Here is a 21,711-nt window from a genome sequence, read left to right as displayed (position 1 = left end):
TTCAACTGGCAGCATTGTATATCAAGCATATACTCCAGCCAACAGGATCAAAGGCAACATGGGCAAAGGCATGGAAGCGGGAAAATGCAATGTGCTAAGCAAATAGCAAATAGATTGCACTGGGTGCAACAAATATTAAGAGATACCAATATGTTATTAAGTAAAATTAAGAGGAAAAATAACTGTAAGAAACTATAATACTACTATTAAAGATAAAACCAATAAATGTAAGAGACATCAAGAAAGGAAAAAAATAAAGTTTAGAAACATTAATGAGGGAAATATGGCTAGACGGCTATTCATTTGGAAAAGATCTGAAGGTTTTAGTGGAATGCAAGCCCACTGAATCAAGAATGTGATATTGCAGCTAAAAAGTCAATGAGATGTTAGGCTGCATTAAGAAGCACAGTATCCAGTACTAGGGAGGTGACAGTCTCACTTTACTCTGTCCTGTTCAGATAATAACTGTAGGATTACGTTCAGTTCTGAGTGCCACATTTTAGGATTGACAATGAAAAAAATGGCAAAGGGCTTCAAGATCATGCCATATGCATGCAATCAGCTGAAGGAACTAGAGATGTTTAGTCTGGAGAAGAGAAGGCTGGGAGGGGTGGAAGTGATAGCTGTCAAAGCATCTGAAGGGCTGTCACTTGTAAGATGAATGAGATTTGTTCTGTTTGGCTCAAGAAGCAAGAATTGGAAGCAACAGATAGATGCTGCAAAGACACGAATTTAGACTTGGATTGAGGAAAACCTTTCTGATGATTAGAGCTGTCCCAAAGTGTCAGAAAGATATTATATTTTGCCTCCCTTGTGCCTGCGGAGGTGATGGTTTCTCAGGATGACCACTTGTAGGGCATGCTATATACGGGATGCTTAGGAAGGATATCAGGTGGTCTGGATTGACTCCAGAGTTCTCCTCTATCACTGAGGTTCTGTGCTTCTGTGACTAATACAAAAATGACTCTTGCTAAGACTATGAAATACACAAAATAAATTAAAGCTCTGGATGATGGACACTCAACTTCAACATTCTCTATTTTGCGAAGTGGCTAACTCCTAGTAATCTAAAATACAAGAAAACTGCTCACTATATGTGATAAAAGAGAAGTATCTTTTAACATCTGCAAGTTTATGGTAAGAGTGAAATTCTCATTTATTCACATTGGTATTTTATCTACCTAACTGCTACTAATGACCGTAAAGGTACCCGACATTATAAAAGCAAGCAAGTATTTTCTGGTGCTGTACCGTGGCTATAAATTTCCGAGTGCAAAACAGAGGCTAAAATAAAAATTTTAATGTAATTGTCAACTGTCAAGCTTTCTCAGGTTGGGAATATGCACAAACTACTTTTCTTGCATATCTCAGGACCCCAATACGTGTGAAGGTGTTTAGAGAAGATCCATGAGGTGATAAACAGACAAAAATGAAATATTTGTGTCTCCTAGAGTGAGACAATCTAGTTTCCTTTGGGTAGTATTAACATTTCATAATAAGAGAAAAGGAATAAAGAATGGTACATAACAAATATCTGTATGTATCTGTCTACTGTGACATTCAAACAAACAAATAAACAGCCTATAATTTATGTCCTGGTTGGGCAAAACAACTCTAGTTCTCAGAGATCTCTCCTTTAGGTATCAGAGTAGCATAAATGTAGTTCTAAGTATTTTCTGAAGAATCTAGTTTACTAAGACTATACTTAAGAAAACAGTTCCAATAGTGATTCAAGGGGGAAAAAATTAAACTGTAGACATAATAATTCAAAGTAGTATGGAAATACTGAAGGCACTTTTTCTGAGGGCTATCGACTAAATTTAGAGATCTGAATTTCCCAGAACCCAAATCAGGAGGCGCTTTTAACAACAATCTGATAAAAAATGTCTGCAGAATCCTCTTTATCTATTTGAAAGAAATTATGGACACAATTTGAACATTTGTATTAACTGCTTAGAAAAAAAAATCAGTAACAAATTATAAGTGCATGATTAAAGCTGAACATTAAAATCAAATCAACTTTGTAAGTTATCTAAATAGCCTCTGCTCAGTGAATAGTGGCATGGAGGCATTTCAGATTTTCAGGTTCCAACAAATCATGTTGTTAACAGTAACTCCCTCCTTCCTCCCTGCCTCCCCTTTCCTAATTCTCCCACAGCTCAGAAAATGAGCTAGAGAACCTGGTATTTATCTTCCAGCATGATCAGCAGTTTTTACTTCTCAATTTCATGCGCTATTCTTTATTTGCTACACAGCAAGCTAACTTGTTAGAGAGCTTTATCACCAATTCAAAACACTTTGGAAAAGCGAGCTTTCTTTAGTTGACTTTCCTTCTTTGTTCCTAACTGGGCCCAGTTCCTCTGAGAAGATTGATGAGAGTACAATCAAGGTCTTGAAGTATATCCACAACAGGTATGGGAAATTTACAAACCACTGACAATATGACAGATTTTGAATCATGTTTTAGAAGCCAGCTTTTAGCTCACGTAAGAAACTGGGAGTTGAATTTAAATGAAGTCTATTTTCAACTTTGTCTTGGCAAAAATATCCTCATGTACATTTAACATTCATAGGTTCTGTCATGTAAGCATTTTGTTGTAGGACCTCAAAGTAGCTCTCTATTCAAAACCAAAGGGATCTCTTGCTTTTGCTTACTAATACAGTATTTCTCCACACCACCACCACCACCACCACCATTAAAAACAAAGCATGTCTTTATTCTCTAGTTGACAGAAATTTAAAGGAAAAGGCTGCTGTACTGCCTAAGAGAGAAAAAAAATGCTCATAAAATGTAACTAAAATTCTAGTGTGCTTTTTATATAAAGAATACTGAACTGCATATAAGGATGGAAAAAGTCTCTCTTCATGGAGTCTGTTCACTTTGAGGAAAGTGTTTGAAACCTGGAATTCTACAAGTAAGTGCTATGCTAATCACAAGCAATCAATAGGGTTTGATTACATTTGTAATATTAGCTTGGTTTGTGCTGTTTATGCTGGTTTTCTCAGGCCTATAATTTAACAAAGCACGGACCAGTTAATTACAATGAACAATCCGTCTGAAAATGTGAGCATGCTAAGAAATTTTTAAAACTGAGTACTGCAAGAGAATATATCAAAACTTGGGCTACAATCTGGAAATTGAGTATGGTCAGATCAACAGATTAAAGGGGGAAGGGCTTTTAATTTAGTTCCTTAATCAGAGCTAACAAATACCCTGTGAGGAAGAGATAACAGAAATGTCCTCTAGAAATTTCCATAGGAGTTCCATAAAGGTACAAATGTGTAGTGAGTGGAGTAGAATTTGGAATGCTGAAAAGCAAATAGTCAAAATCTAGTTCTTGAAAATACTCATCTTGAATGAATTGTAAGGGGATTTAACAGTTTTTACCCACTTGCACTCTACTTTAGTTTCAGCTAAGAAAAGGAGTATGGATAACACAAAAATGAGCCATGGCAGGGCAAACCCTAAATATAAATCTACTTAACTTTAGCCAAGTCTGGGTCTGAACATTAAAATCCTGTAATTTGAGGGGGAAAAAAAGCTTTCCTGAGCATTTTAAATGATCAGACCGAGAGGGAGAGTCATTAGTGATGGATGTTAGCCAAACTATCAAACTATAGCAATGCAACTTGGTTATTAATGGTTTCAGTTTATTGTAATCATATGAGAAAAAAACCCCAACAACTGTTACATAATCTATTCCAGACTACTTTAAAAATCATTCTAAAATGTCACATGGTCTGGAATTTCCCAAAGGGACTGCAAGGATCCCTGGGGTCATCAAGAGTTATGTTTAGCCAAGGTAGTCTCTCTCAGTATTAGAGCATTTTTGCTTTTCACAATGTCTATGCTTTTAAAATTAGTAAAAATTGCTTATGATGGTTAATAAAAACAAGCCATCATCTGCTAGGTGAGTCATTCAAAGAGCCATTCATTGAATTACTTGTTTGTTTGTTTCCTACCTATGGTAACAAAGTGTGGATCACATAAGAGGAAAATGGTGGAATATTTGCTCTTGAGAAGTGGTATATGGCTTTCTAGAAGCTTAAGAACTGCTGTCTGAAGTACACACAAATAGAAAATACTACTAGAAAGTAGGTATAATTAGTGTAACAGGGGCAGGATGTATCATGAAGTCAGGACTAAGAAATGCATGGTACAGTAGAAAAATCTACAGGTCAAAAAATCAGTGCTCTGTCATTCCCTAGCTTTGTAATCTTGGGTAAATTAGACAAGCTCTATTGACCTCCGATTATTGTCTGGAAAATGGGGGAGCTGGACTAGCTATGGAATTTTTAACCTTTTTTTTTGTATCATGGACCCTATGGACTCCATAGTATAATGTTTTTAAATGTATAAAATAATGCAATAAATGTGACAAAACACATAAGATTAAAAAGGAACCCAATTAGATTAAAATACAGTTATCAAAATTAAACAACAACCATTAAACAAGTTCATGGGTCCCAGGTTAAAAATTCCTGGGCTTTAAAAATTTTAAGGTTCCTTTTAGCCAGGTACCCTCAGGGTCTTCCCCTCCTAGTTTGATTTTATTTTTTTGAGTTTTGATTAGAGGGGCCATCCTTTGATTAACTTCTTAAAGAGGCCCATTGACTGAATGGACGTTACCTCACTCAGAGTGAGAACCTGAAAAGGCCTTAGCCAGAAAGGGTCAGGGTCTCCCAATGCATCCTGGGCCATCTCCCGTCATCCTGATGAATAGGCCACTGGACCCAGATGGCTTTGGAGGAGAAAGTGAGACTGGTGACCTTGCACAGCCCTCCCTCCGTCAAATCAAAGTCAACCGCAAGTCATGTCATCATTTCCCTGATGTCACGGTCCTCTTCCAGAACGAAGGACAAACACAACAAAATCTTTCCATTTACATTATTGTAGTCAGTATAAATTATTTTCTTGACTCTGCTTACTTCACTTTTCATCTATATGTATATAATTCTATGATATTAACATCATCATATTTGTTATTTTCTTACAACATGGTAATATTCCATTACATTCACATTACATAATTGGTTTAATCATTCCCTAAACAATGGCCATCTATTTTGCTTCCAGATCTTTGCTACCACAAAAAATGCTGCTATTAAAAGTTTTGATGTTTATGGAGACTCTTTTTTTTAACCATTGACCACCATGGGTCTGGTAATAAAATCGTGGGTCAAAAAGTATGGATCCCTTCTCATGATGACAAATTCCTTTCAAATGGTTATATTGATTCACAACTATATCAACAGTGAACTAGTGTTCCATAACCCCTGCAACACTTTTTTTCATCATTCATTGTTTTTGCCAATTTTCTAGGTGTGAAGTAAAACTGCAGGGTTGTTTTGATTTACATCCCTTACTTTCCTTCTCATCTCCTCTTTGTTTCCTACCCTTTATTTGAGAGTTTGTTTTGCTTCTAAATGTTCCCTTTATCTCTCCTTACTTTTATTCCTTCCCCTTTCCCTTAGCCACCTTTCCTCCTCTTTCTCCACTGGGTTAAATACACTTTTGGACTCAGTTGTGTACAAATGTATATTCTACCCTCCTTTCAGCAGTTCAGATGACAGTGAGGTTCAGTCATTGCCTACTCCTTGCCCCACCTCATCCCCTTCTTCTTGTTGTAGATTTTTACTTCTGCAACCCAATTAGGTGAAATAATTTTCCTCAATCTTCCCCTCACTCTTCATCCACCCCACCAATATATCCTTCTTTTCCTCCTTTGTTCATTCCTCTTTTAAGATCATCCAAGTATAATAGGACCATTCCTAGATAATTTAATACTTTTCTGGGACCCTTGAGGATGACAGAATTCTTCAGGGAGGATTCTCTCCTCATAAAAGAACGTAAACAGTTTATTCTTGTTTAGTCTCTTTAAGATTGCTCAATTGTATTTACCTTTTTATGTTTCTCTTGAATTTGGTGCTTCTATGCAATTTTGGTCTTTTTACCAGGAATTCTTAGATGTTCTCCTTATCACTAAAAATCCATTTTTTCCTCCTGTAGGGTTATATTCTCTGTTGCCTAAGTTATTCTTGGCTATAAGCCCAGATAAATATCATTTTCTAAGCTCTCTGCTCCTTCATGATGGTGGCTACTAAGTCTTGTATTATCCTGACTGTGGCTCCTTTGTATTTGAATACTTTCTTTGTGGCTGCTTGGAGTATTTTTAACTCTGACCTAGGAACTCTGGATTTGGGGCTGTTATATTCCTGGGAGTTTTCATTTTGTAGATTCTTGCAGGAGGTGACTAGTTGGTTCTTTCTATTGCTACTTTGTGGTTCTAAGAGACCTGGGCAGGGTTTTTTGTTTTGTTTTTTTTTTTGTTCCAGTTTCTTAAAATATGTCTAGGCTCTTTTCTCCCCCACCATGGCTTTCAGATAGTTCAATGATTCTCATATTATCTCTCTCTGATCTGTTTTACAGATCATTGATTTTTGCTATATCTTGTATTTCCTTCTATTTTTAGTCTTTTGACTTGTTTTAGTATTTCTTGATATCTCACAGAGTCATTAGCTTCTACTTGGTTAATTCAAATTTTTAGGAAGTTATTTTCTTCGCTAACATTTTGTACCTTTTAATCAAGTTATTGAATCTCTTTCTACATCTTTCTTCAACAGTACTCATTTCTTTTTTAAAAGCACTTTTCATTCTTTAAAAAACAAACCAAAAAACTCAACCTCTTCTAGGAATTCTTGTTGAGCTTATGCCCAAACTGTGTTTTTCTTTGAGGCTTTGCTTGCAGATATTTTATAGTCTTTTTCTTCTAAGTTTGTGACGAGCTTCCCTGTCACCACAATATCTCTTTAAGGTGAGATTCTGTTTTTATTGGCTCGTTCTTCTGGCCTGTTTTTTGATTTTGAACTTTTTGTTAGGGCTGCGTACTACACACTTCTAGAAGGATTATCTGAACTATGGTTTTGTCTTCTTAGATCCTTCTGCTGCTTTCTGGGAATACTGAACATTGTTATTTCAAGATCTCAAGGACAGCTCAGGCTGGGGACAGACAAAGTGATATAATCCATGCAGAAGTATACTCACTACCCTCCTGTTCTAAGCTCTGCAAGTTTCTAACCTAAGCTCGTGTCAGAGAAAGGTACCTGCTGTCTTGTCCCTTGTTGGACATTCTAGTAGACTGGTGCTGCACTCAGCCACTATCAGACAGCTATAAAGCTCTGCAGCTTCAGAGAGAATGAATTGAACCTTCCCTTTGGTCTGGGATTCCAGTCCTGGTTATTATACTTTAGGTTTCAGCCTGAGCTGAAAGCTAGAACTGAGTTCCTGTTCTGCTCCTGAGGTCAGAGCCATACAGGTACTATTTCATTTTGAACTTGTTCCTTACTCAGTACAAAGCTAGGGCCCACGACTAAGACCACTCACTCCTCTCTGCCACCCTTCGTCACAAGTCCCTTCTTAGTTTCCCTGGATTTGTGACTTAGAACTGGGTAATGAGCAACTGGGCTGCCAGATGGTACTTGTTTTCTAGCCTTGCACTAGGTCAGGGCCCCTCTGGTACTCTTCCTGCCCCAACACACAATCTGGGGCTTCTTTCAGTCTCTGGATATTAAAATGCTCTTTTTAGCTGTCCTTGCCTAGACCTCTACCCTAATGTCCACAGATCATCTTTGTCTCTCTTTGCTGACCTGGCTTAGAAAAATGACTCATGGTTATTTTTTCTTAAATTTCCCAATGAGGATTCAGTCTGGTGCATTTTCTAGAATTTTATTAAAGTATGGCAGGGAGGCCACTTTGTGTTTCTGTTATTTTGCCATCTTGACTCCCAAAAATCTATTTTAAAAACTAATTTTTGGAACTTATTTTATTATAGTATAGAATATAATACTTAAGATAGAAGTGTGTTATAGATTTCATGTGCATAAATGTGAGTTATGAAGTATATGTTATATAAGTAAACAACAATGGCTTAATTCCTTCAAGAGATTTGAGCAGATGCAGTTTAAATGAATAAAGTACTGGTTTAGGAAAGGGTATCATGTATAAAATAAATTTTATTGACAGCTTTTATTTTTACATTACCTAGATTTCCTGATATATTCTTCCCCTTCCCAGAGAGCTATTCTTTATAAAGATGAATAAAAAAGGGGAGAAAAACAGTTCAGCAAAACAAACCTATACACTGAAAAAATTTGACATGGTCTGTAGTGTACCACACCCATAATCTCACACCTTTGCAAAAGGCAATAGGAAAGAGCCTTCTTATATCTCTTTATTTTGGGTCAAACAACTGTCAACATAATTCCACGACATTAATTTTTTTTGGTGGTTGTTCTTTCCATTTATATTCTTGTAATAACTGTGTACACTGCTTTCCTGGCTCTGGTTACTTTACTTTGAATCAGTTCATGTAAGTTTTTCCAGGTTTCTCTGAATTTATTGGGTTCCTTGTTCTTTAGAGTGCAATAATACTCCATTATATTCACATTCCATAACTTGTCTAGCCATTGCCTAATCACTGGGCATCTACTTAGTTTCCAATTCCTGGTTACTACAAAAAGTGCTTCTATACATATTTTGGTGTAGATGAGGCCTTTCTTTTTATCGCTGACCTCTACGGTGTCTATGCCTGGCAGTGGAATCTCTGTGGCAAAGGGTACAGACATTTTAGTCACTTTGTTCTCCTAATTCCATACTGCATTCTAAAGTTGATCAATTCATAGCTCCACCAACACTGCATTACTGTGGTTGGGTTTTTCATACTCCCTCCAACACTGGGCCTCCCCACTTTTGTCATCTGCCAATTTGCTAGATATGAGACAGGAACAATTTGAGGAAAGGTTGAAGTAGCTCACTGGGAGGCAAGATGGTACAGTGGATGATAAGCTAACCTTAACAGTCAGAATGACCCTGGATCAGGGCCAACCTCTGACAGAAAATAGACATAAGCCTACTCATGTCACTTAACTTCTCAGTAACCTGGGCAGCTAGGATTCTAAACTGCAAAGAAGGTGCTGACAGAGAGTTTCCTTCCTCACTTTGGAGTTCCCTATACCAATAAAATCACAGTTCTAGCACCTATCCCTCTCCATAAATTAACCCAACCTTTTTTCTTTGTCCCCAATAACTTAGCTATAATATTTAGCAAAAGGATATAGCTCATTTAACTTGCGTATATAAAAACTCAAACTGTTTCTTAATTGTAAAGCCAGAAGACTATCTTCAGGCAAAAGCTTTTTACACAGTTGAAAATGCTGACAAAGAGCTCCCACAACTAAAAGACAAAAACCCATGCGAGTAAATTCAGTTCTTTGATCTCAATGTGATTGTGGCCAAAGATGTTTCAGTTTTCTAACAGAATACCCATCTTTCCTCTGAACATAATGGCCATCTCTTGGGCTTGAAGAGAGGCAAAGGAGGCTATACTCCTAGGAAGTCTATACCTCAAATAATCCTTCATGTAAGCATGAAAAGGAAGCATCGGAGAGCTGTGCAGTCCCCTTTCTTAGCTCTCTGACAGAGAGCTCACTCATTCACTGCAGGGTCACATTCAGATGTGCCTTCAGATAAGCTCCAACTGTAAATGTCAGCTTTTTTATTCACTCATTCCTCCTTTGTTTCCATTTCTCTGATTTCCATTACTTATCTCTGCGTATTTTTCCCCCTACTGTACAGAGCCAGTTACAGTCTTCATTGGAACGACTACAATTTATTGGACAGTATCTACCAGAGAGGATCGGGCAGACAAAAGGGGACAGACAGATCAACATTATGGCATCAGCAGGTCTACAGCTTCTTGCTTTTATTCTAGCCTTATCTGGCATTTGCGGCATAATCACAGCCACACTATTGCCAAACTGGAAGGTAAATGCAAACGTGGGCTCGAATATCATAACAGCTATTATTCAACTTCAAGGGCTGTGGATGGACTGCACATGGTACAGCACCGGGATGTTCAGCTGCACAATCAAACACTCAATCCTAGCCCTCCCTGTCTATGTGCAAACTGCACGGACCACCATGGTACTGGCTTGCATCCTCTCATGTCTGGGGATCTGCATTTCCACAGTGGGCATGAAATGTACACGGTTAGGAGGGGACAGACAGACCAAAAGCCGTACTACTTTTGCTGGAGGAGTATGTTTTATTCTCTCGGGTATATCTGGTTTAATACCCACATCATGGTACATGAAAGAGATCACTTCAAATTTCTGGGACCCAACAATCCCAGAGCACAATAAACATGAACCTGGAGGAGCTATCTACCTTGGATTTATTTCAACAATACTACTACTTGTTGCAGGTGTGATTTTCTGCACTTCCTGTTTAAAAAGGCATCAAGAAGCTAGGCACTACCCTCCCAAGCAGCAGGGTGTCTTCACTACTCAGCCAGAGAATAATGCAGGCTATAACCTGAAGGATTATGTATAAATAATTGTGTACTATATATGGTGAATGAAATGCCATCAATGTTTATTTTTTTTTATCTTAGATTAAAAACAAATCGAAATCGTATTTAACTGTCTTCATTAGATGCTATAGTGTATTACTATTAACAAGGTATTTTGTATTACAGGATTTTTTTTAACTGCTGGTTACCTTCACATTTAATACTCCAGGTTTATTTGAAAAAGAATTATGGGGCAATTCATGGCTAATTAATGTTATAGCTCACTTGTTGAAGCATTAGTTTAAAGTGAATTAACTATGTTCCAAAATGTGTGTTTTTGATGTTTCATTTTGAGTATTCAGCAGGACTAAAATTCAGACTAAAGCTCTGTGTCCTGCTTTTAACCAGAAGTAACATCTGTTTTTGCTTTCCAATTCTCTAACACCATGGTAACTTCTTTTTTTTTTTTTTTTGTTTTTTTAAGTCACAATATATAATTGCATGTCAGGAGCTGAAAAGCTGTCACTGCCATTCAGATATTGCCAAAAATGTCCCTCCCAAGCCCCCACCTGCTGTTTAGTATCTCTGCCCCTGTTTCTCTTTTGCATATCAAAGGAAATGTTTACATAAGTTTCCAACTGTTGCTAATCTTTCAGCCAAACAGTTCAGGCTAGATCTAAGAGGGAGCAAATTGGTAAATGTCATCAGGAGAAAGAAAATACTTAGGACCTTTAATCTATTGAATATAAGCTATATAACGATAATACATGGGGAAAATAACACGATGTCCTTCCTACCTCCATCATCTATCCAGGTGTGAGCTCTCTGGGAAGTATTCCTTCATTTACTTCCAATCATTTAGATTTTCTACCTCTTTCATTTAATCTTAGATAAACTGTCATATATGTAGGTAACAAATGTTTATTTTCAAATTCTTTGCCCCTTGCCAGGCCTGATTTAAGCAGACAAGGTCACTATTTTCTTTTAAATAAACTACCTCCAATAAAATAACTAAAATGAAGGTGTTTTGAATAAAGGAAAGCATATAACTATTTTGTCTTGGTCCAAATCTGTAATAGTATAGGCAACTCCTGATAAGACTCCCCCTATCAAAGCAGATTATCAGCTGTTCTGCAACTTAAAAAAATCTCTCTAAGGTTGGCATGAAGGCACTGAGAGGTTAAGTGACTTACCTAGGGTTATATTGCCAGAATGTGTCAGAGGCTGGCCTTAACCCTTGGTCCGTCTATCACTATAACACTTTTGTCTCTTACAAATTTAAGGTTACCAAACATTAAACTCTAATCGGGAAGAGAAAAAAATCTGATTTGCATATGTCTATTTAGGTAGAAAGGAAACTTAGGACAATCTTGATTTGGGAGGATCCAATAAAGTTGATATTTAAGTCAATTTTATAGTCGAGTAATATAACTTTCCAATTATTTCAAAGTGCTACAGAAATATTTGTTGTTACTTATTAATGTATATTCATTAGTCTATAACATAAGATGATGAATTACTAATATGGTAATGCCATTGGAAATAGTAACTTTTATAAGTTGCTAATAAAAAACAGGGTTTTTGTTTGTCACCTAGGGGAAACAAACTAATTTTCAAAACTATTTTGCTATGCATATTAATGGCTATCATCATCAGCATTATAGTGAAATTTTAAAGGAAGTAACTGAAGTGAAGAATAATTATTTCATAAGAAAATCACAGACGGTCCTATAGCTGTTCAAAATGTTTTTAGTTTAATTGTTCATGGTCATCATTTTCTAAACGAACAAATGAATCTAAAAAAAATGCTGTCTGACAAAAAACTTTAATATGATACTTTACTTTTTAACCGGAATAATTTTGCTTTGATATCTATGATGTTCTCTTTGCTTAAATGTAGTTGGATTTACATTGATCAGTTCTCAAATGCACTAAAAGAAAGGAAAAAAATGTTTTATATAATCAATCAAATTAGGCTTGGAATATTCTTTACTCTTCATTTTAACAGATTTTTATATTTAGATATGGACAAGTCTGATGTTTTAGGAATTCACTCAGTTAAGCAAGTATTTATTAAGAATTTATTCTGTGCATTTATTCAGCACTTTGCTAAGTTCTGGGGTTACAAAGAAAAATTAAAAAGTGCTCCTGTTCTCAAGGAGCTTTCATTCTAAGTGGAAAGACAAATAAATAGATAAATGTAAGACACAAGGTAAATAGAAAGAAAGACATTAGCACCTTGGGGAACAAACATACTAATGATGAAACACTGTAAAGTCCAAACTCAAACTAAGACAAGAACCTGTACCTGTACCTGCTCTTTGTTGGGGGAAGGACATAATGACTCAGACTGATGCAAAATACCAACCTAGGAAGAGCTGAGTTCTCTCTTTAATATGCAAATAAGTACAAAGGAAATTTAGGAGGACATCCTTCATTCAGAAGTACTTACTTGTTTTGATCTATTTAAATTAACTGTTACAATTTCTGGAACAGACTTTGAGTTTTATTCTTTCCTATGGATAGCGATATTTGTCTTTTAGCTTTAAAGGTTTTCCTTACAGCTTCTGCTGGGTTGTGGACAGCGTGAAGGCATGAGTAAAACAAGATGATACTGATCACAAATTAAGTAGTAAAGGCACAGCTGGGTGGTACAATGGATAGAGCACAGGCCCTGGAGTCAGGAGGACCTGAGTTCAAATGCAGCCTCAGACACAACACTAGCTGTGTGACCCTGAGCAAGTCACTTAACCCAGAGTGCCTTTCCACCCCCACCCCCCAAAAAAGTTAAGTAGTAAAGTAAGCAGAGAAGGTATTAATATTAACACAAAATTGAAAACAGAATAAACCAAAATAGATATCTACTTCAAATCCATATGATCTTACTACCATTACAAAGAGTGAAACACTATCCATTGCAAGTATGTATTTCTTTATTTTTACAGGGAACCAAAAGTTTGGTTTTACAGAACACTCTTGGTACATAGGCTCACAGATTTAGAGCTGGACAAGGGATCTTAAGAGTTCAATCTAAGAAATAAGACTATTGCTCAGGGTGAATGGAAACATGCTAACTTACAACAGTGAGAGGACAAAATTCCTCAGTTCTTTTTTGCTTCCATTTTTGTTTGCCTTTGGATTGGAAAGCAGAGCAATGATAGCTAATAGGGAACTGATACCCAATATGAATAAGGTGATCAGAAGAGATCACTTAGTTGTCCTAAATAAAATAGAGGCACCTGGCCACGAGGAATTATATCTTCAGGAACTGAAAGAATAGGCAGATGTGGTTGCCACTGACAGTATCTGAAAGATGGTGGAGAATGATATATATGTATGTACGTATGTATGTGTATATATACGTATGTATACACACACACACACACACACACACAAAGACTGGAGATGGGCAAATGCTATCTCAATTTTAAAAAGGGAAGAGAGGAGAAATCTGCAAATAGTAAGCTTGAATTTGATTCCTGGCAAAATCCTAGAATATTATTATTAAAAAAAGATGAACAGTGAACACGAAAGCAATGATTACAAAAAGCAGCACTGTTTCATTAAGAACAGCTCTAGTCAAACAGTGTTACTAAACTGGTAGATCAAGGAAATATGAAATATCGTAGATAGTTTATCTAAACTTTAATAAACCATTTGATAGTCTGTTATGCTATTCTGGTAGAAAAGACATACAAATTTAGACTAGATGATAGTATAATTAGATGGATTCAAAACCAGGCAAATGACTGGAGATAAAAATAGTCATTAACAGTTAAATTTCAACTTGAAAAAGGTCTCCAGTGGAGTGCTTGGCATTGTGATGGTTTTCATTTTTAACAAATAGCATAGATGGCACACTTATCAAATTTATATACTGCAAATTAACCCTCTGGATGCCAGTATCAGAATCTAATAAAGATCTGGACAGACTAGAACACTGGGCTGAAAGTAACAAGATGAAATTTAGTGTGGACAAATACCAAGTTTTACACTTGTGTTCAGAGCAAATGACTTTACAAGCAGAAGATGAGTTGTGCTTAAACAGTAGTGTGCCTGGAAAAAAATGAAGGATTTCAGTGGACAATAGGCTCAATGAGTCAACAATGTAAAAGGGCAGCCAAAAACACGTCATGTAATCCTGGACTGCATTTAGTACTGCAGCTGCTGTTCAGTTGTTTTCAGTCTTGTTCTACTCTGTGTGACCCCACGTGGGGTTTTCTTGGCAAAGCTACTTGAAAGGTTTGTCATTTCCCTCTCCAGCTCATTTTACAGATGGGGAAACTGAGGCAAATGAGGGTAAGTGACTTGCCCAGGGTCAAACAGCTAGTAAGTGTCTGAGGTCACATCTGAACTCACGACGATGAATCTTCCTGACTCCAGGCTCAGCACTCTACCCACTGTGCCACCCAGGTGTCCACCTTATAGTGGTATAGTATCCAGAAATAAGGAAGTAAGAGTTCCATTATTCTCTGTCATGGTCAAAAGACATGTCAGGTATTATGTTCATTTCAGGGTATCATAGTTAAGGATGAGTATTTATAAGCTAAAGAGCATTTATAGGAGGGAAACCAGGAAGGTGAAGAGCTTTGAGCCCATGTCAAATGGAAATCCTGAGAACAAGGTAATAGCTATGTTTAATTATTTCAAGGGACATTATATAGAATAGGGAATAAGCTTTTTCTCTTTGGCCCCAGAAAGAAGCACTATAAACATTGGATGGAGTTTGTACAGAGGTAATTTTAGGCTCAATGTTAGGAACAAACTCAGGACCTTTCAAAAGTGCAATGAGCAGGAGGTAATGGGTTCTGCCTTGCTGAAGTCTTCTGACACAGGTGGATGGCCACTTGCTGGGTATGTTGCAGTGGATAAGTCTTTTTTTGGGTACTGTTGACTGTATCCTAAGATCCCTTTCAACTCTAAAATTCTGTGATTCCTAATGTTAAAACATTCAGGAGTTATTAAAGCTTCTTCACCCACTAAAATATTTTACATAAGCAAAAATTAAAATGTAATCTTTTAAATTATCCATAAGCACTCTCAACAGATTGCTTAAATGAAGAGTACTAATTTGTTCTGTAATTACGTTCAATTAAGGATCTGTATTAATATTTTACAGAAAACAAAAAGAGAAAGGGTAACTTTATAAGTAACTACAGGAATCTTAACCATAAGAAAATGGTAAAAAAGGTTTTTAAATAAGATTGATGCTATTTGTTTAAGATATGAACATTTTATATTTGTCAAAACTTTAAAATGTTTTGCTAAAAACAAATTTAATATTCTGAATAGGTAAACTATGACTTAGATAACAAACTTTACAGGCTCCTCCACTATCTATATTTCAATTTTATCATTAAACAGCACTCTACATACATATGTACAAATCTCTTAAGGAACTTAAAATCTTGATGAGAAGAAAAGATATTCATACACAAATAAAATGTTTAAATTGTAATACAAGGCAGAATATGGCTATAGAAGTGTTTGTAAAAGAGGAAAGCAATTACCAATTGAGAGACATGTAATATATAACTACAGGTAAAAACATGCATTTTAAATCAATTAAACTGAAGAAGTCTTTTTTAAGTACTATTATGTAGCATTTCAGCACAATGCCTGGCAAAAAGCAGGGACCTAATAGATGCTTACTGACTATGTATGAGGCACTTAATTTATGAAAAAATAATGAAATAGCCATCTATGTGGCTAAAAAGAAAACATAGAACTGCTTCCCAAAAGATAATTTTCAACATTACAATCATCTCTGAGGAGATGAAATTCCAAGTTAACTATGGGACTGATAAAATTTAATTCAGTGACAAGTCTGACATTTTCTGAACACCAAAAATTCTGAACAAGAGAGATAAACAAAATCCAAACACTGAAGTGTTTTATTCTGACACCTATCCTAAGGAATTCTTTGCCAAATTTGGATATTAACATAGACTTTGGCTAATATGATTTACTATAACAAGACCAACTAATTGTGTGTTCTATTGAAATAGCCTACAATTAACAATATGCCTTATCTGAATAAAACTACAACTTAGTACACAGTACTGGTAGCTTCCTCTGATGATGACCACATTTTCCCCTAAAATGAAAATTCCTCTCCTACAGTTATAAAAGTATCAACATTAAGTGGAAAGAGTACTGAACTTGAACACAAAGGATGTGGGGCTGAGTCTTGGCTCTGCCATATTTTAGCTCCACGACCTTGAGAAGGTGACTTAACCTAAGTCTTTCTTATAGAATGAAATGGATAATAATTGTTCTATCCATCCCTCACCAAAGTAGTATGGTCTAGTCAGTGAACACAGACTCAGCTTCAAAGTGGGGAAGATCTAGGCTCAACTCTCACAAATAACATAGACTAGCTATTGAACCCTGGGCAAGTCACAATGTCTCAGTGCTCAAGGCAGTTCTTTCAGACTAAGTTGCAGGAAAGTGATTACCTGCACTATCCCTAATGAAATCACACGTCTAGTCCTTATCCTAACGCACACTGTAAAGAGTGCAAATAAGCAGTTATTAAGGGAACTGCAAGGCTTTGTAAGCACTTTAAAAAGTGCTTTGTAAACTATAAATAATAAATGTAAAATATAAATAAATGTCAGCTATTATTATTATAATCATTAGTTACAGTGGAGGTGTCTGTGGCCCAGGGAACTCCTGAGGAGGCCCACACCAGATTAAAATGTAATTGGGAAATGTTTAAGAAAATAAATAAAAATATAATGCAATGGAGACAGTGTTATTTTGTGGTTTTCTAAATCGGTATGCGGCCCTCAGGGATCTATTTCTACTTTAGAGTTCGACAATACTGAGTTACAACTTCTAAACAGACCACGAGTAATAACTAAATACACTGGGGCCAATTATCAATCTAATCTAATATTCTGACAGAGCCTGTGTATATGGGGAATCCCTCTAATGATGCAGTTCACAAACTACATCTTCTCATTCTTCTGATCCAGATCCCTTCACAACACCTATGCAGACCACCTAGTGAATGTGCTGGAGGCCTTCCTCTATTTGATGACTTCAGGTGTATGAAGGCAGCACTTGGACAGTCTTTTAGTCTCCAGTACACAGGTGGTCCCATGTAGACACTTAGATCCTGCCTCATTTATAGTTTAAAATTACTATGGATAGTTATACTGCTTATAAGGCATCAAGTATGAGTGACAAATAACCTGGAATCACCCAGGAATGTGAAAAATGAGAATGAAGAAAGATTCATGACATGAGGTGGCAGCCAGGAATAGCAACTTTGCTAGACTTTGTATTTCAGAGCGCTAAGTGTGAATGAGACATTTCTGGGTCTTTCATATTAAATGTCTTAGAGCAGCGCACCATGCAGTGAAAAAGCCATTTGGTCCTCATGGACACAAGAAATTTATTTCTTTTGCTGAGAAATGTTGTGTCTATAACTTAGCACTTTCAAATCTATAAATACCAGCATTCAAAACCTAAAAGCTAACATCCAACTACACACAACTTATTCTCAAAATGAGATCTCTTAAATAACAAAATAAGTTGTTTTGTTGAAATTATCTACTTAACAAAACTTTACTTGGAAGACTAACCAAAAAAAATCAACATGACATATTTTTGCTTGAGATCTATTTTCCTGAGGAAAAACATATCTCAGTCATGAAAAGGATCAAGTGGAAGTCTTACATATGTTATGTTTCTTATTTTTTAAAAAGAAAATGAAATTGAAGGGATTGGTCTGCTTGCATATGTTAGGTTCTAGAGTCAGATTTCCTGAGCTGAACTCTCTTTGCTAACAATAACTGCAATTAAAAACTTACCTCTGGCTTGGGAACAAAAGCTCGACCTGGAATCGTAAAGGAATGCTGAACCTTGCAGAGATACTGGGCCATGATGGAAAGTCGACTTCGTTGTTTACTTCCTGTACTGGCAGTCAGTCTCTATGAAAAAAAAAAAGGGGACTGCCATGTTAGTACCAAATTAAATCAATCAGACAAAATAGAATAAAAGCTTGATTATTTATGTATACTTGGTGGAAAGTTGGTGGCCAATTCGAAAAAAACAAAACTAAGTAGTTGCTTATAATAGCTAGCATTTACGTGGTGCTCTAAAGTTTAAAAATCACTTTACAAATAGGATCTCATTTCCCCTCATAACCACCCTGGGAGGTAGTGTTGTTATGATCTACATTTTACAGGAGGAAACCGAAGTAGAAGAGGTTGTGATTTGATCAGAATCACATAGCTAGTATGTGATAGGGACTGGATTTGAACTCAGGTCTGTCTTTCTGACTCCTAAATGATGTCTAAATGCTTGATGAGTGATTACACTACTTCTGATAGCGATGACTTACCTTCTCCTACTAATACAATCTCTCCCTTGGCTTCTGTCAAACTAATCTTGCTTGGCTCTCCTCCTACTTACCTCATCATTCTTTCTTAGGCTCCTTTGCTATATTCTTATCCACCTCATAACCACTCTGAGGCTCTGTCTGAGACCATTTCCTTTCCCTTTCTATGTTCCCATGATATCTAAGCTATGGATGCAGTTAATTCCATATAGGTTAATTGTTCCCCGAACTACTACTATAGTCACTAAGCTGCTGTTTCAACAATCTGGCTAGCAGCTGTTGTGGGGTTGAAAGACCAACACAAGCCCAACAACAAGAATGCTGCCAAAGCCCAGGTTCTTTTGATCTGCTTTACTAAGGAAAGCAAAGTTAAAGGGTGAACAATCTTACTTTAATCCAACATATACATATAAACTCACTTAGTTCAGAGGAAAAGCCAACAACCTGAACTTCGGAACAAATACAAATTACAAACATCGACAGACAGACCTTGTCTGACTCAAATCCCAATACATAGTTATCAGAGTCTAACAAAGTCCCAACATCCGGGTTACGAGCTGGAGGGCTCTTAGCTACAGCTGCCTGGAGTCTCTGCATCAGCGTGCCACCAAGAGTGAGAGCCCTGAGAAAATAGCTCTGTATTCTCTTCTTACACCGTTTCAGACGTCATCAAACGTCATCTGAATGACCAGAACTTAGGCTGCTATGATTGGCTCTTGAGTTAGCACCTCCCCCCTTAGTACCCTGGGAGCTTCACACCTACATAGGCTTAGCATCTAATAGGGGTTTGGGCCTGGGGCTTAGCACCTAGTAAGACTCAATGAAATACACTGAATTAATCAAAGGAAACAAAAGCCAAACTCTTCAAGGGCACTTGGTTGAACTGAGTCCTAAGAGCCCATTTTGCTTACCAACACAGCTGCTTGCCCAACTATCTCTCTAATACATCCTCCATACCACTGCCAATTTGATAACTTTAAAAATCAGATCGGACTACGCCATCCTCCTACTTAAAAATCCCTAGTGACTTCCTGTTGTCTCTAGAATAAAATATAAAAGCCTTGGTGTAGCACTTCCACAATCTGGCCCACACCTATCAATGCTGTTTTTGCTAAAACTATTCCCCTAATGAACTCTATTGCATTCAAACTGGCCTTCTCACTGTATGCCACATGCCACATCACATCTCTCATCTTTGTGTCTTTGTACATGTGGCTCCCCCACACTTGGAGTGCCTTGTCTCCACCTCACCTCTGCCTCCTGGACTCCTCCAGCTCCCTTTAAGACATCTCCAACCTACACTGCATGAGAGCCTTCCCAATCATGCCCCGTTGTCAATGTTCTTTCCTTTGTGAAATGTATACTCCTGCCTATCACAGTGCCTTACGTATTATTTAATAAATATTTGTTGGTGGTGTTTATATGCCTTTCCAGACATTTTCTTTTTTTTTTTTTTTGGAGGGGGGAAGGCAGGGCAGTTGGGATTAAGTGACTTGCCCAAGGTCACACAGTTAGTGTGTCAAGTGTCTGAGGCTGGATTTGAACTCAGGTCTTCCTGACTCCAGGGCTGGTGCTCTACTCACTGTGCCACCTAGCTGCCCCCAGACATTTTATTTTAATCCCATATACTTCAGCTATCTACATTCTTCCCCAAATTTGACATTATATCTATGCCTTATATAAGTTGTTCCTATGCCTGGAATGCATTCCCTGATGCTTAATTTTTAACTGACCAAAAATAATACTACCATAATAAAAAACAGTACCCTCACTATAATAGAAAACCAAGAAAAGTAGAAGCACCAATGTAAAGAAAAATATGTTGAGAAAACAAAAGTATATTTTGTGTAAAGGATCAGAATAAGGAACCAACAGTTATACATATAGACACATAAACACACAAATACAGATACACATACATATGTGTATGAACATATGTATATATGCATGTATATCCCTCTATCAATAAATACATAAATGTATTGTCATTGATTTTTTAAAGTGCTTGGTTTTAATACTGGTTTTATAGAATTCTCTTTTATAACATATTAAGAAAAACATGTCTATCACAGACCCATGAAGCAGAAAAACACACATCAAAAATTCAAAAGGCACAATTAAAATGCAGGTTTTAGAATATTCTTACCATATGAAATTTAAAAACTCAATTAGCCAAAGATAAAGAGTATCAGGACTGCAAGGGACTTTGATAGTCACGTTAGCCCAAGCTAGATCTGAGGATTCTCCCCTGAAACATTCTCAAATAAGTTAGTTACCTATTGAGGACCTTCAGGGATGAGGATTTCTCAAGGTAGTCCACTCCACTTATGCACAATGCTTTTATTGTGTTTTTTCTTGTACTGAACCAAAAATCACCAACTTATAATTTCTCCCTACTATTCCAAGTTCTATTCTTTGGAGCTAAGGAAAATAAATTAATCCTTGTTCTTCGTGATAGAGCTTAAAATACCTTAAGTACAATTATCTTTACGAACCCCCAGTCTTTTCTTCTTCAGGCTAAACACCCTTATTTCCTTTGAGAGATGCTCCTATGGCATACTGCCCAATCTCCTCACCATCTTGACCATCTTTTTTCAAATGCTCTGCAACCTGCCAGAGCCCTTCCTAAAATGTGGTACCTGCAACTGAACACAATAAAACTCTATGTAAACTCTTACTAGGGGAGATTACAAGGACCACCATTTCCCATTGTGAACTTTGTGGTTCTATTAATGTTGTTTAAGAACAAGTTAGCTTTTCCTTTTTTGCTACCATGTCACACTGTTAAATCAGCCTGAATTTAGAGTACACTAAAACAACCAAATCTTTATTATATGAATTGTTGTTTAACTATGGCTCATCAATCCAGTACTTGTAAAGCTAATTTTTAAGATCCAAATTTAGGACTTTACACATATTTCTACTTAATTTCATTGCATTCAATATGGCCTATTACTCTAGCCTTTAGGATTATTTTTGAATCCCAATTCTATTATAAAGTATGTTAGTTAT

The 21,711-nt window shown here is 36.7% G+C and overlaps 2 protein-coding genes across 2 annotated transcripts in view; one reads left to right on the top strand and one right to left on the bottom strand.

Annotated features, from left to right (window-relative positions):
* TFB1M (transcription factor B1, mitochondrial) overlaps window positions 1–21,711 on the bottom strand; it is a 66,664-nt gene that overhangs the window by 18,049 nt on the left and 26,904 nt on the right. The window contains exon 5 of the mRNA XM_036766923.1: window positions 18,170–18,289. Coding sequence (XP_036622818.1) covers window positions 18,170–18,289 — 120 coding nt within the window. The remainder of the gene's footprint in view (window positions 1–18,169; window positions 18,290–21,711) is intronic.
* CLDN20 (claudin 20) lies at window positions 9,731–10,390 on the top strand. The gene has a single exon (XM_036766924.1). The coding sequence runs from the start codon at window positions 9,731–9,733 to the stop codon at window positions 10,388–10,390; it is 660 nt and encodes a 219-aa protein (XP_036622819.1).

This window comes from Trichosurus vulpecula, chromosome 7 (assembly GCF_011100635.1).
Source record: "Trichosurus vulpecula isolate mTriVul1 chromosome 7, mTriVul1.pri, whole genome shotgun sequence".
Taxonomy (NCBI): domain Eukaryota; kingdom Metazoa; phylum Chordata; class Mammalia; order Diprotodontia; family Phalangeridae; genus Trichosurus; species Trichosurus vulpecula.
Note: the sequence above shows the minus strand (reverse complement) of the source record. Positions and strands in the feature narration are given on the sequence as shown.